This window comes from Sprattus sprattus (genome assembly GCF_963457725.1).
Source record: "Sprattus sprattus genome assembly, chromosome: 1".
Taxonomy (NCBI): domain Eukaryota; kingdom Metazoa; phylum Chordata; class Actinopteri; order Clupeiformes; family Clupeidae; genus Sprattus; species Sprattus sprattus.
This window is the reverse complement of record NC_137920.1, coordinates 74,513,155-74,537,105: the sequence shown is the minus strand read 5'-3', so window position 1 is coordinate 74,537,105 and position 23,951 is coordinate 74,513,155. Positions and strand designations below refer to the sequence as shown.

General features: G+C 41.2%; 2 protein-coding genes across 6 annotated transcripts in view; both read right to left on the bottom strand.

Annotated features, from left to right (window-relative positions):
• Nucleotides 1-18,754, bottom strand: part of aff4 (AF4/FMR2 family, member 4) — a 27,013-nt gene extending 8,259 nt beyond the window's left edge. The window contains exons 1-8 of one of the 5 annotated variants that reach the window (XM_080839542.1): nucleotides 18,591-18,754; nucleotides 7,054-7,180; nucleotides 3,792-4,592; nucleotides 3,571-3,615; nucleotides 1,913-1,999; nucleotides 1,615-1,654; nucleotides 1,453-1,522; nucleotides 264-356 (exon numbers count right to left, since the gene is read on the bottom strand). In XM_080839542.1, the coding sequence (XP_080695668.1) occupies nucleotides 264-356; nucleotides 1,453-1,522; nucleotides 1,615-1,654; nucleotides 1,913-1,999; nucleotides 3,571-3,615; nucleotides 3,792-4,592; nucleotides 7,054-7,176 (1,259 nt within the window). In that variant the 5' untranslated portion in view covers nucleotides 7,177-7,180; nucleotides 18,591-18,754. Of the gene's footprint in view, nucleotides 1-263; nucleotides 357-1,452; nucleotides 1,523-1,614; nucleotides 1,655-1,912; nucleotides 2,000-3,570; nucleotides 3,616-3,791; nucleotides 4,593-7,053; nucleotides 7,181-10,236; nucleotides 10,384-18,590 lie in introns of those variants that run through there. The other 4 variants (XM_080839541.1, XM_080839544.1, XM_080839543.1 and 1 more) reach the window with 4 other exon arrangements.
• A 3,277-nt stretch (nucleotides 18,755-22,031) lies between these two features.
• Nucleotides 22,032-23,485, bottom strand: zcchc10 (zinc finger, CCHC domain containing 10). The gene is made up of 4 exons (XM_080853535.1): nucleotides 23,431-23,485; nucleotides 22,798-22,956; nucleotides 22,579-22,629; nucleotides 22,032-22,488 (listed from the first exon to the last, which is right to left on the bottom strand). The coding sequence occupies exons 1-4, from the start codon at nucleotides 23,469-23,471 to the stop codon at nucleotides 22,239-22,241; spliced, it is 501 nt and encodes a 166-aa protein (XP_080709661.1). The 5' UTR covers nucleotides 23,472-23,485; the 3' UTR covers nucleotides 22,032-22,238.
• Between the last annotated feature and the right edge of the window lie 466 nt (nucleotides 23,486-23,951).

The window sequence follows — 23,951 nt, the reverse complement described above, 5'->3', positions numbered from 1 at the left end:
AATGGCCTAGATGTGTAGACCGAAACACCATAGACCAAGACTTCCTGGGAGATTTTGCATAAATTGCAAACATTCAGTATGGATGCCTGTGTTGGCCAATCAAAAGACAAACTGTTGTGGCTTCAGGTCACATAACACGGCTGTACTCAATGTCAGCTTTTGCGGTTTTTCTATGCGCCTGTTTTGTAAAATATTTTTGAAATACTTTAAGACACGTAAACCATAAATGCCCGTGAATGGCCCAGATGTAGTGGTAGAGGTACCTTTGGGGGGCACTCCGGGGGGCGGTTTTGGTGGAGTCCTGCTCGCCGTCACTGTCCTCACTGCTGCTAAGCTTCAGGTCGTCCTCCAGCATGCTGTAACAGCAGGACATCAGTCTTAGCCCGGCTACTAGTACCCTTATTAGCCCTGCTGCTAGTAATCTTATTAGCCCTGCTGCTAGTACTCTTATTAGCACTGCTACTAGTATTTTTATTAGCACTGCTACTCTTATTAGCACTGCTACTCTTATTAGCACTGCTGCTAGTAATCTTATTAGCACTGCTGCTAGTAATCTTATTAGCACTGCTGCTAGTATTCTTATTAGCACTGCTACTGGTACTCTTATTAGCACTGCTAGGGGTACAGATATTAGCCCTGCTGCTGGTATGCTTATAAGGCCTGCTGCTAGTGCTCTCATAAGCACTGCTGCTAGTACTCTCATTAGCACTGCTGCTAGCATGTCATTAGCAATGCTGCTAGCATGTCATTAGCACTGCTGGTAGTACTCTTATTAGAACTGCTGCTAGTGCTCTCATTAGCACTGCTGCTAGTACTCTTATTAGCACTGCTGCTAGCATGTCATTAGCATGTCATTAGCACTGCTGCTAGTACTCTAATTAGCAATGCTGCTAGCATGTCATTAGCACTGCTACTAGTACATTATTTGCCCTGCTGCTTGTATTCTTATTAGCAATGCTGCTAGTGCTCTCATTAGCACTGCTGCTAGAAGTCTTATTAGCCCTGCTACTAGTAGTCTTATTAACACGGCTACTAGGTCGGTTATTAGCACGGCTACTAGGTCGGTTATTAGCACGGCTACTAGTACGGTTATTAGTACTACTGCTACTACGATTGCGATTACATTAAAGCCCTTGCCACACAGGATCAGAACATACACATACAGGGACATGGTGAGGCAGTAGTAGCAGCGGTAGAAGAGGTAGTAAATGTAACATCAGCAGCAGATGTAGCGGTGTAGTCATAGTAGAAGTTTTATTATTACTGCTATTATTACTATTTTTTTTTTTTACTACTGTTATTACAATTATAACTACAACTTGTTATATTATTACTATTATTATTACCACAACTATTATTATTATTACTATAACTACTATTATTACTATTACTAGTTCTATTATTTGTATTATTGTTTATTATTCAGATGTGTTGGGGGCGGTGTGTTCTTACTTGGCCTGGTCGCCCTCGCAGGGTTTAGAAGCATGAGTGCTGGACGAGCCCTTCCCTGCGCTGCTCCTCTCTGAAACACACAACCACAACCGTTAGGGTGGGCTCTCTCCATGACTCACCAGCCACTGAAAGATGCTGTTTTATTGCAACACATGTACTTACTGCTGTGTCCTCCACTGCTGAAACTTGAGTGTTGGGAGTCCTTCAACATGTATAAACACATAAGTAGATAGATTAATAAACAAACAAATAAATAACCAAGGAACTCAAGACGGTAAGTAATACTTTATATTTTGCGTGATAAAGGTATTATAGATAATTCTAACATCTGCTATGTCTGCCCGTGGTTAACATTAAAATATTACTTACCACAGCTAACCATCATCACTAGGCTAACAACTCAATTGCAAAACATGTTCATGAAAACTTTCCTAGTCAAGGTGACGCGAGCGGAGCTGACCTTTGTGGGGAAGGGAAATTTGGAAGGCTCTGTCTTGCAGGGAGTGTGAATGGCCGTCAGTGGGGGAGGCCAGGACTGAGTCATTTCCTGCAGGGATGGCAAAGCGGCATGAGGACAGACACAGACACATAAACACACGCACGCAACAACATGACGATATCTGAAGTGCCTGCCACAGAGATGAACACTTCCTACAGAACACCTGCCTTGGTGGTTCAAAAGCTATCCCCCAAATATCCCAGACATGCAGGATGACTACTTTGCTTCACAGTATTTTACTATATTGAATTAACACATCGGTTCTTATTCGTGTGATGAATGCAATTCAAAGTTTTGTTATGATTTATGTTGTGTGCATATGTAAGAGGTTAAAATATTTGGGGGCATTCAACATACACCTGACACGGAGCTTAGTTGAATTTATCAGCTTGCAAGTTTTTTGAGAACTTCTACTACAACTACCCCAACGGGCTGAACCACATTCTAACTAACAACCAGCTGACCTAGTTGCTAGCTCCTTCCAAAATATCTCCCTCCCCAAAAGTCTGTCTGTCTTCTCCGCATCCAAAAAATATCCATTTAAAAATAAAAGTCCCTTCAAACGTTGCATGCTGTATGGCAAGTATGCCTTTCAAGCGGACATTTGATTCTGATGGTTTTACTGAAAATCTGTAGTTCAAAGGGGATAATCTGTGTTCAAAGTTAAAAAAGATGCAAAAAAGTCTTAAGAAGAAAAGAATGATTATATCATCAAATGGTGCGATTAATTGTTGTTTTTCAATCGAGTCCCAGTACTAATACAAATATGCTCATTTCAAACAAATGCCAGAAAAAGGTGTACAACTGAGCATTTCATGTAGGGCCTGTAATGGCAGATAAACGTAAAAAAAGACTGTAGTGAATTCAGTAGTGAAACATTCCGTTGTAATATCATGAAATCACAATGACTTCTATATCACGTCATGATATGCACTTGTGCCAATGGATAACTTCCCAATATCACACAATGTTTTCTTGTAAAAGCTCACAGCTACACCACTGATTTAGGCCTAGGACTTTGAGAATGAACAATCAAGGTTTTAAAGACTGTAAAATGAATGTATTGCAGCTTTGACAACACAAGACAAGACACTGCGAACCAGTGTTTATTCGAGGCCTTGAGCTTGTGAAATTCAGAAGAAAAAATGCAAACGGAGACAGAGAGTGAAACACATATTCTCTTATTTGGCCAAAACAGCACCCCAAGTTTACAAGCCTAATTGACGTAAGATAACTGATAAGACAAGTTTCTGCTGTGACGCAAGAGAAAAACAAGGTCTCAAAGCCACCTTATGAACTTCAGAAGCAATGTTATCGGTGTAGACGTTTGTACTAAAGTAAAATGAAAATCGCAATATTAAATAAGTATTATGATACTTGGTGCCATTGTATCGCCATAGTGTTGTGGCAAAAAGAATCGTGCTACTACGCCGTATTGATTTTTTTCTCCCACCTCTAATAGTTTGGCATGCTAATAGGCTTTCATTACTATTGCTAAACGTAGGACTGATGTTATGTCACTGAGACTTTTACACCCGTATAAATGGTCTCCATATACTTGATGATGATAATGATTAATGAGCCATGAACAGCATTAGGTAATAGAATCAGCCTCTTACCTTTAAGATCTCATCAACACAACTCGAATCTCCCGTCATGGACCCCTACGACATTAAATATCCAGTTAATATCAAACCTGAAACTATAACCCATTGTTTATAAATAAATATAATAGTTTATCTACAACAACTATGTACCAATACTTTTAATAGTACTCGAGATTCGAATACTAAATCGCAACTAGTGCCAGTTTATGGCATTGTCTAAGGGAGAGTTGTACCTCTACAGACGGCGTGGGGATCTTGAGCTTGGCGAGCGAGGCTTTGCCGTTGGACTTCATCTCTCCGGCGCTACTGCTGTGCGACTGTCCGCTGTACATCTCAGTGGAGCCCTTGGACTCTGCTGTCTCCTGGCCGTCCATGGGCCGCACGTAGGCCGTGGGCTTCTGCAGCATGGAGCTGGGCTTGGTCATGAGCGAGGGCGGAAAGGCCTGGGTCGTGTGCTGCCCCGTGGCGAAGGTGTGCACGCGCGATGGTGAGTCCCAGCTGGGCTCGCGCTCACGCTCGCGATCTCTCGGCGACTTGCGATAACGGTCCTTGCCGTGGTGCTCCGAGCCCATAGAGCGGGAATGGCTCGACGAGCTTATGGACGAGCCCTTGGCCGGGCTGGACGTGTGTCCCTTGGACTGGTCCGAGCTGTGCTTGCTCGATTTTTTGCCGCTGCTGCTGCCACTACTAAAGTCTTTCTCGTGTCTTTGGCTGCTGCTGCTGCCGCTGCTACTGCCACCGGCTCCGCGCTGGCTGCCCTGGAGCCCAGAACGCTTTGTGGAGGAAGATGAGGAGGTGCTGGCCGTGGAGCCTACAGGAGTCCATTTGCTGCTCTGGCCGCCACCTCCGCTGCTGCTACCACCTCCTCGCTGCTCGCCATATAGTCCTTGGCCTGACTTCTCCTCGGAGGAGGAGGAACCTGAACCTTTGCTCATGAGTTTGGAAATGGGGGTTTCACCGATTGTTTCTTTCATCTCGTCGTAGTTTCCTAGCATGCTCTGGATACGGCTGGATAGTTTGTCTTCTTTGCTAGACTGCAAGTGAAGAGACAGAAAGAAAAAAAGAGGAGACCGTAAGAATCTTAACCCCCAAATGTTTTGTTTTGTTAAAATGAATGATTTTCTCATCAGAAGGTTTCACCTTCTACCATTGTCAAACTTAGGACACTGTAGAACACAACATGAGTTTCCTTGGTAACACAGCTATTTTGCATTCCAATAACTAGGCTACTAGGGAAGGGCTCTTAACTGTGTGCGCCAAACACACAATACATGTGGGGCAACAGAGACAGTACCGTCTGTAGTATGTTGTAAATACAAGTCATCTTCTCTGCATTACATAAGAGATCCTATCAATTGGACTCAGAGAAACAGATAAAGAGCTACGGAAATGAAAACAAAAAGTGGCCTGCTATCAAAACGATCGCTTCTGACAGCCTCACAGGAAATATAAAAAACATCTCCCGACAAACACCCGATCGTAAAACTCTTAAGTGCACCGTTATAAACAAGTGTCTAAAAAGACCTCAGAAAGCTTTTACATATTTTTTTTAGGTCCATTTTGAACTTTGCTACGTGAAATATAGAGACATGCCTAAAAAATTCAAAAATAAAATAAATGATTATTTATCTGGAACATCAAGTCCACATGCTGCACTGTAGTTATGTAACAGGCTGACTGAGGACAGGTCGAAGCACCATCACGAAATGACACTGTAGCGCTCGGAGGAGGGCAACATGATTATGTGCTGGCTGATATTTAAGCTGCTCTAGATTACGGCCTTGACTTCTTGGTCACAGCAGGCAAATGTGTCCAGAGCTTGTGTAAGAGTCAGTATAACCCAGGGAGGGGACCTCTGGGAAAAAAAGCACTTCTACTTGACGTAGGGGGACATCTTTTTTTCCAGGGAGCTTGGAGCTTCAGAAGAGGTCTTAGGTTTGTTGTGTAAACTCCGAGGGCTCATCTCGGAGGGGGAAGAGACACAAGGCAACTGTACAGCTTGTGCCGTCTGACATGGCTGTCCCCATTTCTCTAGCCGTCACATCCCATTGCCACTCATGCAGTGACGGTTGCCTTCCACTGAGATGCAACACCCCCTCCCCTCCCCTCCCCTCCCCTCCCCTCAATGCGCTAAGCTGTTTAGTTGCAAAGATTAGCCAGAGGCAGACAGAAATCCTATTAGTCAGCAGCCATCATAGTGGCCAGTCCCCTCAGTCTTGTTGGCTCGCTGTGATGTGCCGAGTGAACGCGCATCACTGAGCCGGCGAGAGATAAATTCAGAGAGTATTTTCTCTTTAACAGTCTTGTGACTCTGAGGTAGCAAAGTTCACGGTTCTCATTTACACATGGCAGAGATAGAAAAAAAAAAAAAAAGCAGTGTACACATTATGCAAATCAAGATGGAGGATGAACACATACAGTAAACGTAAATAAAAGTAGTAGTAGTAGTAGTGTCTGCACACTGATTTGGAACTTCAAATAGGGATTTTACAGCTAACTTTTGAGAGCTAATTTTTGACACATGATAACTGGAAGAAAGAGATGCTTACCCTTCTAGAAGTTTCCTGATTAGTTAACGTCTGGGCTGAGTTAAAATTTAGCTGTTGATTAGAGAACCCAGAATTGGATTTTGTTTAGTCAGAACATCTTTTTTTTTAAGTGCCCACTATCAACATTTAAAAGTGTCTGTCACAAAGTAACCTCAACAAAGACTCATTCCCCAGTATCTTTTTTAAATCAGTGTGCAGGCCCACTAGCTCGCTCGTTCTGCCCACCCACCTCCAGCTACGAGCCCCCTAGGGAGCAGTGACTGACTGACTGGCTGTCCAGCCTGACCTTCAGCTCCTTAAGGGTCAAGCCATCAGATTTGCTACTCATATCAAGAGGTGATCAATAATTCAGTTCCATGGGTGGGCATATACTGTAGCTGACTTGCCTTATACTCAGGGGGGGGAAGGAGACCACACTCTTAACGGGAAGTGAAATGGCTGAATCTGCAGTGAAGGCATGTCTTGTGACCCCTAAGGACACCCACCCACCCACCTACCCCCATCCCCAGATAGGGGCTGCCACTTGGGAGGGAAGGCCGTTGAAGACCTGCTGCTTCGGGGCCAGGGCAAAGCTGCTAGGTAGGAAGCTATAGGGAACCTGCAAGGCTGCACTTACCTCAGACTTAAAAATGTAAACACACACACAGACCCACACACACACACACACACACGCACACACACACGGACAGAGACACACACACACACACAAACAAACATGCTCCCACACATGCATACACATGTACACGCACAGACACATACACAAACACACACACACACAATCATGCATACACAACACAACAATGTCAGCTAGATTTAATTTAAAAAAAGAAAGAAAAAAAAAGGTCATTCAGGTTCTGGCCATTTCACACAGAATGGACTTCCTGTAACAACCCAAAAGAAAATAAATAAATAAATAAATCAACAAGGAATAGGAAAACAAACTTACAACTTTATAAGGCTCAGGAAAGAGAGGGGAGTTAGCTGGGAAGGCCTCTCCTCCTTGCTGGATCTCTTGATTTCGCCTTTCTCTTTCTTTCATTCGGAGCACATTCCGGTCTTCACGGTTCATGTTGCTAACAACAGAGACAGAGTCACTAAGCGTGGAGGAGAGAAAATTGCAACTTCCAAAGCTTTGACTCTAAAACAGCAGTTGTATCCACTTTCATATCACCAAAGAGTACAAAAGCAGACAAAATGATCATCATCAGTTCAAAAAAAACTCACTGTTGAGCTATGGGTTAATTTAGCTTGACCGCAGCCAATCAAATACAGTCATAATTGAAAAGGGATATCCAACAGGAATTGAGGAACTACAAAACAACTTGTGACAGAGTATATAATTCCCCAAAAAAGGAAACTACGTGTAAACCTACTGACAACTTGCAAATGCCCTATTTATTTCAGAATACATTACTACCTACCCTCTCCGGTGTACATCTAGACAGTGCAACAGCAGCAACAATGCGAATACCACAGCCAACCAATCACATGAGATTATAAAACGATAGTCATCTTTTACACCCCCCCTCCCCCCCCTCCCCCAGATAGATTATTGGAGCAGAGTGTTTCAGCGTTATTAAATAACAATGTTACAGTCTCAGGAGGCTGAAAACAAGAGCTTTCCAAAGCTCGACTTGACGGTGAATGACAAACTACCCTACAAAAATGTCCCATCTCCAGACAAAAAGTATGTGTGAGAAGTAGATTAAGACGGTCACAAGAAGTAAATGAATCCTATACTTGACAGACACTGAAAACCCTTAAGTCTATCGAGGAAGCTCTTATGTAAGACCCACTGGGTCCCTCACCATTGTAACGCAGGCAATACAGTACTGACAAAACTCCTAAGAGCATAAAGCGTTGAACATTCACAGACGGTTCAACTAAATTACCCGGCATATCTAAGCATTTAACTCTTTACAGGACAGGTTTTTTTGCCTTTACATCTTCCCATGCCTGTGAATGACAGTAAGTAGCGACAGTATCCCCACATAGAGGGATTCCAGACCTATCAACAAAACATCACACATCACACACACAAACACAAACATACTTACACACAAACACACACTAAAACAAACAGACAAAGTCAGATAAGATAAATACGAGAGGAAAATCTCATCACATGTAATCAGGAACAAACAGGCGGCACACAGACGACCACACAGCCAGAAGAGGAGCCTAGGCTAGGATTTAAACGGAGAGGGACCGAAGATGTTCAACTTCAGAGGGACAATTTAAGGCTTGAGGGGTGAAGCTATACTGTACAATTGTCATGATCTTTGTTAAAGTGGCAATGAAGAAACAAACTAAATGTACAGATGTGAATTCAGCGCAATGGTGTCACTACACCGGGCATTCCGGTACAGTGCAATCACCACCTGTGTTAACTGTCTGTTTTGATGCCGTTTGTATATCAAAAAATACAAAACTAGTTTTCAGGCCATCTTTACTTTTTGTTTTGGCACAAGCAGACCATAAATAAAGGGACCTGGGCTCACCCTATACTAACCAGAGGAATGCTCCTTCTCAAAACAGAGCTTAATTTAGAGCAGAGCAGACACGGCTCCTGATTCTGAGGAAGCCCTTTGGGCAAATTTCAGTCTGCATTCTGTTCCTTGGAAGGGTGGAACTTGACGTCAGCAAGGATCGATAGATGATTTTGAAAGTCAACAATACAAGAAAGCTGATGCAACTGTAACGTTTTGAAAGGCTAATAAAACTACAAAACAAAAAGCATTGACTTTTTGATCATTTCATGTAAAGGGAGTTTTTTGAAAATAACTCTGGTTTGGATCCTTAAAATTGTAGTCAGTCATCTTCATGTAGAGTAGCGCTACTACTTTCTCAGAATGCCTTGCTATTCTATTTAGGAAATGGGGCATCACTGTGGCATGACAATGCTCATACTATTATATTATTATACTAAGTGTGTGAGCCATAAACATGTCTGCTGTTCAGGTAAGGGCTGGGCACAAACGGAAAGCTCCTACTCTCTCATTTGGCCGGGCCGTCACCTTTTACTGCCCTCCTGCTCCCTCACCTGTGCGCTCTGGCTTTCCTGCCCTCCTGCTCCTTCACCTGTGCGCTCTGGCTTTCCTGCCCTCCTGCTCCCTCACCTGTGCGCTCTGGCTTTCCTTCCCTCCTGCTCCTTCACCTGTGCGCTCTGGCTTTACTGCCCTCCTGCTCCCTCACCTGTGCGCTCTGGCTTTACTGCCCTCCTGCTCCCTCACCTGTGCGCTCTGGCTGTACTGCCCTCCTGGAACCGGAGACCCTGGCTCTCAGTTTCTGTGAACTTCTGATTAGTTAACTAAGTTGTTCAGGACTGGAGCATGACAAAGGAATTTATCTCCTGTGCAGGTGGTTCAATAAGCCTGGCAACTGAGTCTGTGTGAGCCCCTTTCATACGGGAGACAAAGCTATGACAGTAGCTTTCATTACATCTGACAAATGAATGATTCTTGAACAGGATTTTAAATATTCCTTCCTTTAAATCAGAGAGGAAACTGGTAACCGCCTCCGTTTCATGAAGACATATTTATTTATTTAATGATTCCCTGTATACTTTAGCATAACACTGCTTTCTATGAGTTTGTCATGGGGCTGTCCTGTAATTATTTTAGATACATTTTAAAGTGATGCATGACAATGATCAGGCCCTCTCAGTCCAGTTCCACATAGGTTAATTACTTATGAATAAATAACGCAACTTTGACATTTTGTATAAATATGCCAACTTGGGATGTGTCACTGGAACAATGATTAAATGTAGACTTAAGCTTATCCTTGGTTGTTTCTGTCTGAAAATGAATCATTCATGGACAGCTGTCCATTCATATCATCAGGTAGGGAAATTAACTAAAAATTGTGCCTCTTCATTCAAACTTCATGAGTAAAAGGTAGGCTAACTAATAAAACATCGGCCAACACATAAACTCAGTTAAGGAGAGGCTAAGTCTATTTCACATTACACAAAAAGATCCATCTTTTTAAAAAGGTACACTACTGACATATCATGGTTGTGGTAACTAAAGAGGGAAATAAAAACAATTTAAAAAAAAAAAAAACAGTCGACACACGAAACATGGCTGACTGCTGAGACTTGAGCAAGGAGGCTGCAGCTGCTTACCCCATCTGAGAGGCCATGGCCAAGGGCTGTAAACCATCGGAAAGGAGTGCGAGTCAAACTCCGACAGAGTTTGAGGACCCTAATCAAATGGTGTTCTTCTAAGAAAGTTACTCTCTTAACCGAGGGTATTCATTTTGAGGCGTTCATTTTGGGTCCCGTGGCAGCTTAACAAGGGAGGCGGCTGACACAGAACTTCCTTGGTGTGCTTAGAAATCTCACTTTGAGAAAGGGTGGTTACGGATTGCTCATGGAAGACACCACTCGCAAACAAACCACGGGGGTGCCCGGGCCAGGGACAATGAAGCTTATGGGAGCCTTCTGTGAAAGACCAGAGAAAATGCTCCTGAATAAGCAAACCTTGGCTACATTCTGGTGTAGTCTGAGTTTACTAAAAGCAAGGCTTCCTTGCGTGGACTCAAAATAAAATACTTATCCAATTACTCAAGTCATTGTCACCTAACAATGGCATGTTCATCTTTAGTGTTTTGTAGACTCCACACTACTAGTCTTTTATTTTTAATAAAATTGCATTCATATTGAAATATTTATTTCTGAAATAAAGTAATTCAAACAATAATGTACACTGTTCCTCTTATCAAATAAACAAATCAAAAAGAAGGGGAAACTAACTGACTCAGCATTGCAGTAACAACTGAAAGAAGTGACACAAACTCTTGTCTCAGGCACACATGACCATCTGCTACCTACCTCCTTTCATGACATGGATCGCCCCTGCTGCGCCATATAAGGAGATGTTATTCTATGCAAGTGAGCCTCACCTCCTAGTGATCTCATCATTCTGAGGAATGCTTAGCCAATCAGAGTGTCTGTTCCAGTAAACATTCTCCCTCCCCCACCAAAAGCTAGAGCGCAGAAGCAACTTTTTTAAAGTACTACTACTACTACTACTACTACCTGTTCTTTCTGTTCTGCATTTAGATTCTTTATGCAAAGGGAAAGAATTGCTTCAGTAGCCATGCATGCAGTCACACACCATTTCCTTATTGTCAAGTTCAGTGGCCTAAGCAAATGTCAGTTATGTGTTTACCTTTAAATCCATCACCAAACAAATCGGCAATGTTTTACATCAGGCACACTCAGGCCAGATGGGCATGAAACGACACACACCATTCTAATCACCACTGTTCAAATAAATGTTAAGTTACATTTTTTTCGTGGGGGACTAGACTAGAGGCACACAGAACGATCCAGGATGGAGGTCATAAAGCAAACATGGCCAGGAGCGGAGGTTGTTGTGGTGCTGAGCCTCCGGGCTTGTCCGCTGGCTTTTATGTGCGTACTTTGAGCCACTTAGACTGGTGATCTTTGGCCTGTGTAAATACTGGATTTTCTGCCGACTCAAATACGTCATTTCCACTGCCGTTTTAGACTACGCACACGACCTCAATCACAGAATTACGGTCACAGATACTTAGTGTGAAAATAATATACATCTCAAAGGACATTTACTCCACGTTATACGGGCACCACCTAAAGAGCAGTTATGACATGGCAAACTGCATAGAGCTATATAACCCATCAGCAGAAACAGTCATTTAAAAGTGAAATTGCAGAGTATTTGCACATCCAATAATATCCATCATCATCATCATCATCCAGAACGTACCATGCCGACCCAGGAAATATTTTGCTAGTGGTGTGTTTAACAACAGAGTGTACCTAGATATTTTAAAACATCCCCCTTATAAAAAGGCATAATTTCACAACCAAAATGGCTTTGAGGCATGTTGGCACTATGGTGTGTGTGTGTGTGTGTGTGTGTGTGTGTGTGTGTGTAATCACACGATATGTAACTTTTAGTCTTTATGGGTCACTCACATGGACAGGGATGTAAAACCTCAATAACAATCGTGATATCTAACCATCATTTCTTTTAGCGCCCTGTCATGTCTGTGCAACATGCTTGAGTTGACTAGCCTCCCTCATTATACAGACTTCACTTAACAGGATGTGCTGTTAAAATAAATGGCATGATAAATATGCCAACTCACAGGCCTGTTGTATACCGAACTGTGTGCGCACATCCTCCAAATGCATGGTGCCAAGTACTTCCCCAACCATGTGGGTTTTACAGTTCCTGCTACGGGTCAAGGGGAAAGTTTCGGTTACAAATCAGGATTCTTGCTGCAAGCAGTTCTTGAATCAAACTGACTTTTTTGATTCTCTAAAGGTTTACTAATGCAAGAATATCTTGGTATGTGCAGATGCTTTTAAGCCCCAGGATGACCTTACACAAAATAACCTGCCAAGTAAGAAGAAAAAAACTATTCTCCAGTTACGGGACCTTAAAGTAACACTATGCAACAATGAAACTCTTTGAGATATGGTTTTATAGGCAACTAGTTTAGGTACCATCCTCAAATTCATTTTGATAGCATATGGCTATGTGAAGGACAGATAAACACCTTTTTCTTCCCCACTAGCCATCCTGAATATGACCTATGTAGTTCTGTGTAACGGGCTGGTATACCCTGCAAAAATGTAAGGAAAGCTTTTACACGCATAACATTGCCAGCTAAAATGCCAAAAAACACCAGTAAGTGTGTTGGCAAGCTTCTATCAATGTCAGCTGGGCTGTTGGTGGCGTTTGCAAGGCTTTTGCATGCCTTTTAGGTAGTGCAAAAGCCTTGGAACAGAACTCTGTATTGCTGCTTTAAGTTATTGGGGAAAATATATACCGTCTCATCTACACTGTATGTTGCCTCGCCACTCAGCAGCCATCTTGACAACGCCTCTGGGGAGATCAGGCTTTCTAAACAAGCGGGGAGAGACTCATAACTTATAACAGAATGGTCAAACAGCACTCAAAAGTATATAGTTCTCTTGTAATTTACACCCCTAGTTCATGTTGTAACAAGCATGTGTGTAGGCAACCTATTTCCAGGTATGGCCTAAATGTGTAGGCCAAAATATGACCGCCAAGAAACTGCAACGTATGAAAGTTAGCCTGGAGGTCAGAGAATGTTGCCATGAGACCAGACTGGAAAATAAACTCTTCATTGAACATAAAGTTCAAAAAGCGTTCTACAGGAACCCGTATTACTCATTTCACCCAGCCTGCCAACTGCTCGATTGCTCAACTTCTGAGGTCAATCAGGCATTTTTCCACTCCTATTTTAGGGGTGGCAGCACCTTTAGGCGGTTTTCCCCTGCCGGAACCTCCTCTGTAGAACCTCTTTCAGGGCCGGTTTTTGGAGGGTGAAATAGTGCATTCCAGGTGTGCACAGAAGACGGCTTTTCCTTGTTTCCATTTGACAGGAACGCTCCCTGAAGTTGGAGTTCTTACTCAGAAAGTCGGACGAACCTCACCAACCCCAACTTTAGAATTCAGGAAGGCAACCCCCCTCCCCCTGCATCAACTGTATTAGCACTGTTGTCTTATTAAATCAGATGTACACAAAATACTGTTCTATTTATATCTATTTGGACATCTAGTCACAATTGCTGACAACAACCATTGGTATTCCATTAGTTTTCCAACTCGTAAACCAATTGGTATTGCATTAGAATCGCTGTCAACTCATGTGCCATGTCATTCCCAGGTCGGCGTTCCGAGGTAAATGGAACACACCATGAATTCCTACTCCACGGTAGGTACTTCTGTATGGCCCTGAAACTGCTGGGTGACACTTGCAGTGATGGTTGACTCTTATTGGTTAAATGGGACATAAGTGGAACACAACAAGTGGCATTTTTTTTTTTTAAACCAGCAAGATTTTCCAGAGGTTACGTGGGGAACACATCAAAATAAATGATGCATTACAGAGTTAGTTTGTTCAGGTTACGGTCACTTAATGAACCCAAGCAAAGTGTCAGCATTATTTAGAAAATGTCTGGTTTAACAGGCTAATGTTGGTGCTGCCGCCTGAGAAATATCTCATTATTTTGTTACGCTCATAACTGGCGTCACGACCGAAGAGCAAAATACGAGGCTACGTAGGGATGGGAACCGAAACCCGGTTCTTGTTTAGAACCGGTTCCTAATGAGCCGAATCTTTGGAATCGTTAGCCAAATTCATAACCGGGTCTGTAAACGGACCTCTGTGCCGTTTGCGCATGCGCGAACTCTTCCTTTAAAAAATCAGACCGCAGCAGAAATGGCAACTAGGCAGAAGCGATCTAAAGTGTGGCTTTATTTCACTCGAACAAATGCAAACATGGTCACTTGTAACGTCTGTAAAACATGTATTTCGTCAAAGGGAGGAGGTACATCTACTATGAATAAGCACTTGAGCACACAACATAGTATTAAATTACAAGATTGTCATGTTTTTGATGCCTGCAGCAGCTCAACTAACGACGGCGCTTCATCCCTAACTTACCAAGGTAAACTCCTCAACATTTTTTATCTTAACGGTGTAACTCGTGTGTTATCAGCAAACGTTTGCGTTGTCGTGTTAACCATAACTAAACTTAGCATTTAATTGCTTAACAGAATGGGCGATGTTGGACATTGTCATATAACGTAGGCTATCTTAGCTGAAGAATCTTCTATTTTCAGCCGTTGGCTTGAGGCAGAGGCAGTGCTTGCCTCCCCTCTGTTGGTTCTAGAAAGTTTGCTGATAACACACGAGTAACACCGTTATGATAAAACATTTTGAGGAGTTGACCTTGGTAGTTAAGTCAGGGATGAAGCGCAAAAGACTCCGGTAATAATGGCGTTGCCTAGCCCGTGCAGCTCCCTAGATATGGATAAGTTTCTCTTTCAATTCAGTGGCAGCAATAGTTACGTTTTAAATATACTGAGTGCCTAGTTTGCGAATCATCTTTGTTCAAATACGTATGTGAGGCATTGTGTGCATGATACAAGTAAGTATGTTACCTATGTTTCAGTACGTTATTGTGTTTGTAGTGGGTTCTACATTGCTATTAGAAGCGTTAAGCATAGTTCGCGATAAGCCATATAACCAAGCAACCTACAAGAAAATATACAGTCCTTTACTCAATAACAAGGACTTCATGTCAGATCAGAAAATTCAACGATTTTGTTAGTGCCAGATTTAGTTTATCTCAAGAGTGCAATGAGGGAGGGGTTTAGATTGGACTAACTTAAACTAAACCTGGATGCATTGTAATGTTCCAACAATTATGAGACATTTCCTGAGGTATATCTGCTCTGGAAAAGAAAGATCAGTAGGTAGCAGAGGAAGGGTTGTATAGGGGTTGTTTACTATTTCACTCATTCACTCATACACTCATCTATACAGAATAGATGAGTGAATGAGTGAAATAGCAATCAACAGTGCTCTGCAATGTCAATGTATAGCTTTAGAGTTGACACTCTCACCACATGCATTTCAATATTGTTGTTTTATATTTAGTGGCAAGAATGTCTGTTTTTTTAATAAAAGTTTTTGGTTATTTATGTAAACATTCTGTTTATGGTGTGTGCAGCATTCTAGAAATGTATATAAAAGAACATTAATGTAAAAAACCCGTTTGTGCTCTTTTTTCACCCCTTACCCAATAAGAATCGATAAGAGAATCGATAAGGAATCGAATCGATAAGCAAGAATCGATAAGGAACCGGAATCGTTAAAATCGTAAAGGTTCTCATCCCTAAGGCTACGTCACTTGTAGGTCTATTGTTGCTTCACTGTAATGGAAACGGAAAGACTGAAAGGGACGAATCCTGTAAACTTTGGAAGTGCCCCGACTTGCAACACAATCCACAATAGGCTTTGGCTCAAAATTCCAATAAGAATTATCACATTCCAACATAATTATTGTTACAGCACCTGGTCGATCAATATTCAAAACCTGTTCTGCACAAACCATGCTCAACAACTATGCAACTGTTGGCACTGCACCCATTTCCTGGACTCAACATTGTGGTCATGGTTGCACTGAAATCACAAATTGGTTTAGTTTCTTTCGTCTGAAATAATGATTTGCCTGCCGATGCAATGATGCCACGTCCACAGTCATTACCAAGCCCTGAGTAGAACGACGCATGAACTGATAATAGCATCCTTACTGTTGTAAGTTTATTTCTTCCACTCTGAACTCCACCTAATACCCTGAAGTTATTAATCTGCTCAGTGTAAAGAAAATAGGCTTATATTCGTGCCAGAAGTCAACCCAATCAGAGAAGCAAGTCAATTCCCTATGTTCACTGTGGAAACACTTGTGTGCCTTCCTCATGAGAGATTCAAAATCCAAAATATGACACATGATGCATCTGATACAGGATGAATCGCACAGACAACAGTAATAACTGCAAATAAAACTCAAACTACATGTTTATAGGTTCATTTTGAGTCTAAATTGATAATGTAATCTAGTACTTTTGGCAATTTTACACTTCCCAAAACCCTCTCAAAATCCATTGCCACCAAGACTCCCATTTCCCCAGTGTCACAATATCCTTATTTAGCATAGATTATGGATTTTTACAACTGTCTTTAGTCTGGGGCCAAGTTCCCTGTTTGTCCTCGAGAAACAACCAAGTTAGCCCTGGATTTGCACACCATATACACCAACAACTTAATGTAGGACATCCTTGCTTTGGGCTTTAAGCAAGCACAAAGCAGTGTTAGTCCAAAGAAAAGAGGGACCGACATCACTGGTATGATAATAAATAGAATTCTAATTCTCTCTGCAGCAAGTTAACCCATGCTTAAGACCGCCTTTTACTAAAAAAGTACGGTCTTTCTTTTCCCCCCACAAAGTGTCATTTCCAAAAGCTCCAATTGCTCATGAATACAATTTAATATTTGGTCGTCTTATGCTCGGCATGAGTTGACCCTAGGCTTTTATTCCCAAGCCTGAATACTTTACTCATAAATAATGGTTAAGGAGCAAGTGTGTGGAAGTGGAGCTTTACTCTGGTCTCAGAGACAAAAGCATAAACATGTTAAACCAAGTATTCAAACTATGTTTGACTGGCCTGCAGGCATGTTGGAAGTGCAATCTGTGTTGGGGTGTGCCTCTGTAGCATGCACAAATGCTCAGTCTACATAATATAAGAATCCACAGTTCTGCCTTTGATTAAATTCTTATGGGGAAAAAGTAGGCCTGTATATTGTGACCACTACAGCTAAGAACTTCCTGGATTTTCGCCATTTTGGAAACACAACGGGCTTCCACAGTCATGACACAGAACGCTGAAATAGCCTAAACTTTGAAAACCCTTCAACCTGCAACCTCAGTGATATCGACAATTGTTGACAAAAGTTGTTTGTAAATGTATTGATCGGTCATCCTATTTCAGTACGACATGACAACAATGAGTTCATGTTTGTTGTCAGTGTTTTTTCCAACAACATAAGACTTTTAAACAATTAAGTTTATCACGGAAAATATACCATGTCCTAGTAACCAAGACACTAAGCAGTATATATAGCAAACTTACATAGCCAACTTATTTCTGTTTACAATGGGTGCAAGTGATTACGTTAGTTGATGAAATAGGATTAGACAACGTTAAAACATTGTTGTTACTCCGATCGCTTGCCATCTAACGTTATTATAATGTTGACTAACATTATTATTATGTCGACTAACGTTTTTCAGACTTCATATTTTCGACTGATAAACATTTACATCGAAAAAACATCTCAAACGTACAAAAAACTGCGTAGCTAACGTTAGCTTACTATCTGGTGTGTGATATCTACGCTAGCTGTATACCTGTGTAGCTAACCAGTCAATGTTAGTTCCCTCCGATGACAATTTAAACGAACAACAGTAAGTTCACATGGATGTGTTAAACGAATTCTATAACCAAATAACCCGAACTAATCACAAAGACAATTGCATCTTAACACCGAATCGTGACAACAACTAGTGGGAATCTGTGTCAAGGAAAGTTAACATACACAATATATTTGCTGGTCGTCGTGCCAGAAAGCTAGTTAGGCTAACGATCGCATACTGTAACAAACAGTTGTGGCCACTAACGGGGTAACGTTATTTGTCGTAATAGCCCAATGTATAATCTGAAGCAACCTTTTCAAGAACTGTAACGTTATTCCAAATACAAGACAAGCCAACTGATAACAACAATGTACGTGTTAGCGAAGTTAGGAATCAATTCCAAGAAATTGGCATACGAACTCAGCCCAAATAGCTTTGTAGCCTGTAGCAAGAAAACAAATCGCGTTAGCTTCTATGATTCATCGCTAGTTATGGGGAGCATAATGGCTAACAAGCTAACTAATGGCTAACAAGCTAGCTAGCTAAATTAGCAAACCAATCCCACAAGCTAAGTTAGCACCTTGATTAGGTGGTCATTCACAGACATTTTCAAATGTACTGAAGATAAAAATTATTTTTACCACATCTATTGGTAAAAATAAAACAAATGTCGAGATCGTTCTTAGTCGTCTTACCTCTTGTCTTCTTTAGGCCCAAACCATTCTAGCTATTGGAGAGCCTTTCCCTTTGTCTTTCTTCACTTTCCAGTTTGGCAAATAGACCTTCCGTAAAATGACATCAACGAATTCCTAAACATAAATAATTGTAAAAATGCTCAATCGTCTCCATCTAAGTGAGCCATGAACCGAGATGGCGTATAATCGCCATTGTTTTGTCGGACAGTTTCCCCAACAAAACCTCAAGAACACAATCAAGAAGAGAGTCGATTGAAGCAACTGGGTGGTTGATTTCGATTCCTGAAATTAGTCACGTGACAGCGACGCATACAGTGACACAAGAGCGAGCATGTGTGTATCTGGCCTTGTGCACGAGCGCAACACTTCAGTGTTTGTTTATCACGTGTATGTTTTATCATCAGGGCCACCACTACTTACACGTAGGGCACGTGTTATGCATAGGGCGCTAAGGGCACCTAAAATAATACATATGAATACATTTAAATAGATAATGCTAATTTACTGTCGACCGAAGCGACGTACAAGGGAGAAAACAGTCAAGCTACGAGCAAAAACCTGGTGTAACAATAAATACTACTTTACATAATAAATAGAAAAGAAAAAGAAGTGAGGAATGTTCCTGCTGTAAGTGCACGTTAAGCACTAGTCGAAGTGCCAATTAGGAAGGGTGGTGCTTTTTGAAGAGTTGGGTCTTCAAACGCTTCTAGAAGGTAGAGAGGGACTGGTTCTTTAACTCAGTGCTTACAAGCAGTGTTATTACAGTCAGCCTTCATTTGTACATCTTTATTTGGCTTACAGGCTACTACAGTGACCTTTGTGATTAAACCTCAACACCTATGTCCATAGTGAGTTATGTTATTCTCTTCAGTTATTTCACACTGTGCTGTACCAGCACATTCTATTAGGCAAGGCTATGGAATTTCTCTTCGGAATTCCCTACAAAGGTGAAAGAATGCTCACAGCTACAATGATGACGGTTAATTTCTAGCCTATTATTAAGGCAAGCAGAATGTGAAATGGTCACTGAACAACTGGAAAAGTATGTGGGTTTATGTGGGTTTCCACCAGGACTGTTTATCTAATGTAGTGAAGTTGTTAAAGATGTACTGTACAACTAACATTGTTTTTCAAGCTGTAAACTAAAATTATATGACTGCACTGTGATGAAACACATAGATGCAGGTGTTAATATTTACAAAATTACTATTTTATGGATTTTATTTTTAATGGCTCCAAGGCCGATGCTTATTCTGAGTTGACCGTTTCAGACGTCTATGCGTCATGAAATGGATGGCCTGCCTCCCCCAGTCCCTGTCCGTAAGAGAGAGTGTCATTTCCAGAGTGACTCATCATTCACAGGAGTTTACACTCCCTTTCTCAGCCTTTTGCCCACTCTTTTGCACTTTATGCAGTGGGGGGTGGTGTTAGTCTTTGAACCTGTCAGGGAGAGGTTATATTTGGTGCATTGTATCATGGTATTTCTTTTTTATTACAAGCTATGTTCTTATCGACAAACATGATGTAGATGTGGAATGTAGTGATTACATTTGATATACGTAAAAACGTAAGTGAAATAAGTAATCTTGATGTATTAACCATAGGGCTACATAAGCCCCGCCACCACTGAGGACAAATAGACTCTCTCACAGTCCCATAAACTACTTTGAACATATCTCTCCAAACCTTATCAAAGTATGGGCAACACCCATGGTCACTGGCACAAAACCTTCCCTGCATTTTATCTTGGTACAGACATGCTCGCCTCAACATGCACTCTGCACACTGCACGGGGGTGCAGAAGTATAGCATTATAGGCTATGTCAAATGCAATTCTGCTTTATAGGCAGCGCACAGTGAGACATGAATGTGTAAGGACATGAAGACAGGAATGTGTAAGGAAGGTAAAGTCAAATTAAATACTAGATTGGTTAAAGCCATTCTTCACGTTTTTGGATTCCTTTATAGCACCACCTATTGGATACAGGACTTTGGTCCTATTTAACTAATGTGATATGTAAAATGTGAAACATTTTGTCACCTTTTAATCATTAATAATCCTACTAATATTTTTACTGTCAACCCTGCAGAAATGGTCTATTGAGTCCTCTATAGATTGGCCCATTTATTGCCGCTTGCAACTGTGTTTGATAAATTGAATCATTCAGGTATTCTTTTTGTCAACTGTTTTATAAAAAAAATGCTCAGAGCATTTGAACTGTCTGTAGATGGAAATTGAATACAAATGGGAATCTTTCCCATTTCAGAAGTCTGTATTGTCTATACATAACATATTGGGAACATTTAACTGATTTAGGATTTAGATCTGTTCATTTCCAGGGTTATATGCAGTTAGCAAACGATACATAGTGTGCAAGCATTAGACTGTACAGGGCAGAGCCACTACCTATTATCACCACTGGTGCGGTCATTCATTCTGCAGTGGTTTAAATTATTTGGTTATAAATGGTTTGCTGGATACAGCCAGCTTACATTTTGGACTGTTTAATGGCATTTTCTGTTGTCGGATCACTTCCAACTACTGACCAACAAATCTAGGCGTCCATCAATTTCTGTCCAAACCACCTGTGTTAAAAGCAAGCACTATATTTAAGTATATGCATTAGATGTGTAAAAATGACAGGCCTTCACCCCTGATAAGCTGTAAAATGCATCAATATGTTGATAACAAGACACAATAAGACATGCAATAAATGACAAACAACTATAAGAATAGGAACAGCTATAGGAATTTTACTGTCAATATATCTCAATTTTGAAAGCACAAAAATGGCAAGGATGTGTTAATTTCTCAGGCTCAAGCTCCAACAATACAGCCAAGTAAGCCTAGAATCCTCACCAATAACTCACTGTGCGATTAAGGCACCGGCCTTCCAGATATAAACTAAATTAAGAAAGGCTCGATTTTTTTACATTTCTCTCTCAGACACACACACACACACACACACACACACACAGACACACACACACAGAGAGACATAGCACACTGGTTTACAAATGAGGGTTTCGATTCTACCTAATTGAAAAGTCTTTTAAAAACCTTGGACCTTTCCTGAAATATTAAGTATTAAAGTAGACCATATGCCATCAACTCTGATCACCATGTCAACCATTAACTCAAATATATAAATGTTTCCATAACCAGAAGCGTAATTACACAAAGTATTGATAAAACCTAAAATGATGTCTCTATATTTACCCTGTTTAGCCCACTGGCTGTAACTGATCTCACCCCAGTATAATATTCAGGATAATGCAACAAACATATCCAGGTGTTCTTGCCAACAAAAATGCAAGCTATCCCCTTTAATTAGTACAGTTCACTCAATGGCAAGACAAATTTATAAAACATCTCAACAAATGATCACTTCATCACTATTTAAACTGGATGCTCAATCATATTACAAAACAGTCAGAGAATAAAAATCATACATCTTTTATTGAAAAGAACCAAAAAAATGTATAGGCTAGGCTTTACCAGTCTCAGGAATGAAGGTCTACAACATATTTACAAGATGCAACCGAGTCATACCAAAAACTGACTGGGTACAGGGTCATCACCTAAGAACGTCACCACAAAAACACACGGCAGCGTAAAAAGGAAAGGAAATCTGGGCTTGATGTCCTTCAGGTTTTCTTTTTTCTTTTAACGGGCGGGCCCTGGTCAGAACTGCTGCTGGAGGAATCAGAATCGGACTCAGAGCTGCTGCTGCTGCTGCTGCTTGAGGAGGAAGAGGAGCTGGAGCTGCCCTCGCTGTCACTGCTGCTGTCCTCCGAAGAGGAGGAGCTCGACGACTCGCTGCTATCAGAGGAGGAGTCACTCGAGGAGCTGTCCGAGTCACTGCTGACACCAGTGGAGCTACTTTGGTCTTTATCCCTACAAAAACAAAAAGGGCAATGTCAAACATCAGGCCAGCCACATGATGCAGTTTTAGAATGATTTGTCAAATGAGAATATCTCCGTTACTTTTTTCTCCTCTTCTTTTTTCTTTTATCTGTGACTTCTCCCCCATGAGGGCTGTGAGGAAGGATAAAGAGTAGCAGGGTGAATCACGATTGAACAAATTCAAGACTGTTACAACATTACAAGTCTCAAGAGACACACACACACACACACACACAAAAACACACACACACACACACACACACACACACACACACACACACACACACACAATATACTCACGTTATATTTACTTGTTTGTTTTCATTTTCCTTTAGTGTCTTTTTCATCTCTGCAGTCCTAGAGGGCCGGTACAGGTACTTCCGTTTCCCTTTGCACTCATAGCTCCAGTGCCCAAGTTCTAGACACTTCTGACATTTAACGTTTTGCTTGTTTGCCTCTCTGTTTGAGAATTAAGGGGGAATAAATACAAAATGAACAAATGTTAAATTGGTACCGTTAAAACCTCTATAGACGTTTGCTACACGCCAAGATTTGTACCATCAATAATAGGATACCTCGGGTTGCAAAATTATTCACGTCTGTTAACTTTCAAAACATTTCACCAATATATTTAAACTAAATAATCAATAATACATGTTAAAAGGTAACAGTTTCAGCGTAAGGCATTTGGCAAATGTACCAGTTCTTATAATTAATAGATCCTAAAGTAACGACGCACAAAGAGCGGTAACTGTGAGCTGTCCAACTGGTTAGCTAAAGGCTATTAGCAGTTGGTCCCGTCTTTGAAACGCGGCAAGATGTAATCTTTCCTTTACAACAAATGCGACCCAATATTGCTAACAAAGTACAGAATGACACAGTTGACTACCTGACAAAGAAGGACGTTAGGATACTTTAAAATAGTATACTTACGCTAGCCTTCTGGCAATCAGCCGATGCATTGGGGTCGCCATGTTGACAAAGTTTCGTCTGTGATTCTAAAGATTGTAAAGTAATGAATGTAAATCTCTATATCGCCACCTACTGACTGGGATGAAACTAGCTTTCACACGCTAGTATGTGTAGTAAGTAACAACCAGTAATGTAAACCAGTAGCCTCTCTTCCGGTCTGGGACAGGGTTATTATAGAAAATGAAAACTAAGACTTAAACTAAAACTGGCAGTGAAAGAAATATTTTGTTAACTGAAATAACAATAAAAACGAAAGTTCCCAAAAACACGAAAAAACTACAATGATCAATGCACCCCAAACTAAGACGAGATAGAATTGCAGGTAAACTCAGCTTAGTTTTTGTTTCAACCCAGAAATTGACTGTGTTTCGCTATACCCTTTTGCTCTGTTCTGTTTATCCAATCTTTTTCAGCTTCTATTCATCAAGGCTTTCCTCAGAATACCTGAACATCAGCTCCCTCACCAAAAGAGCCCAACAGAG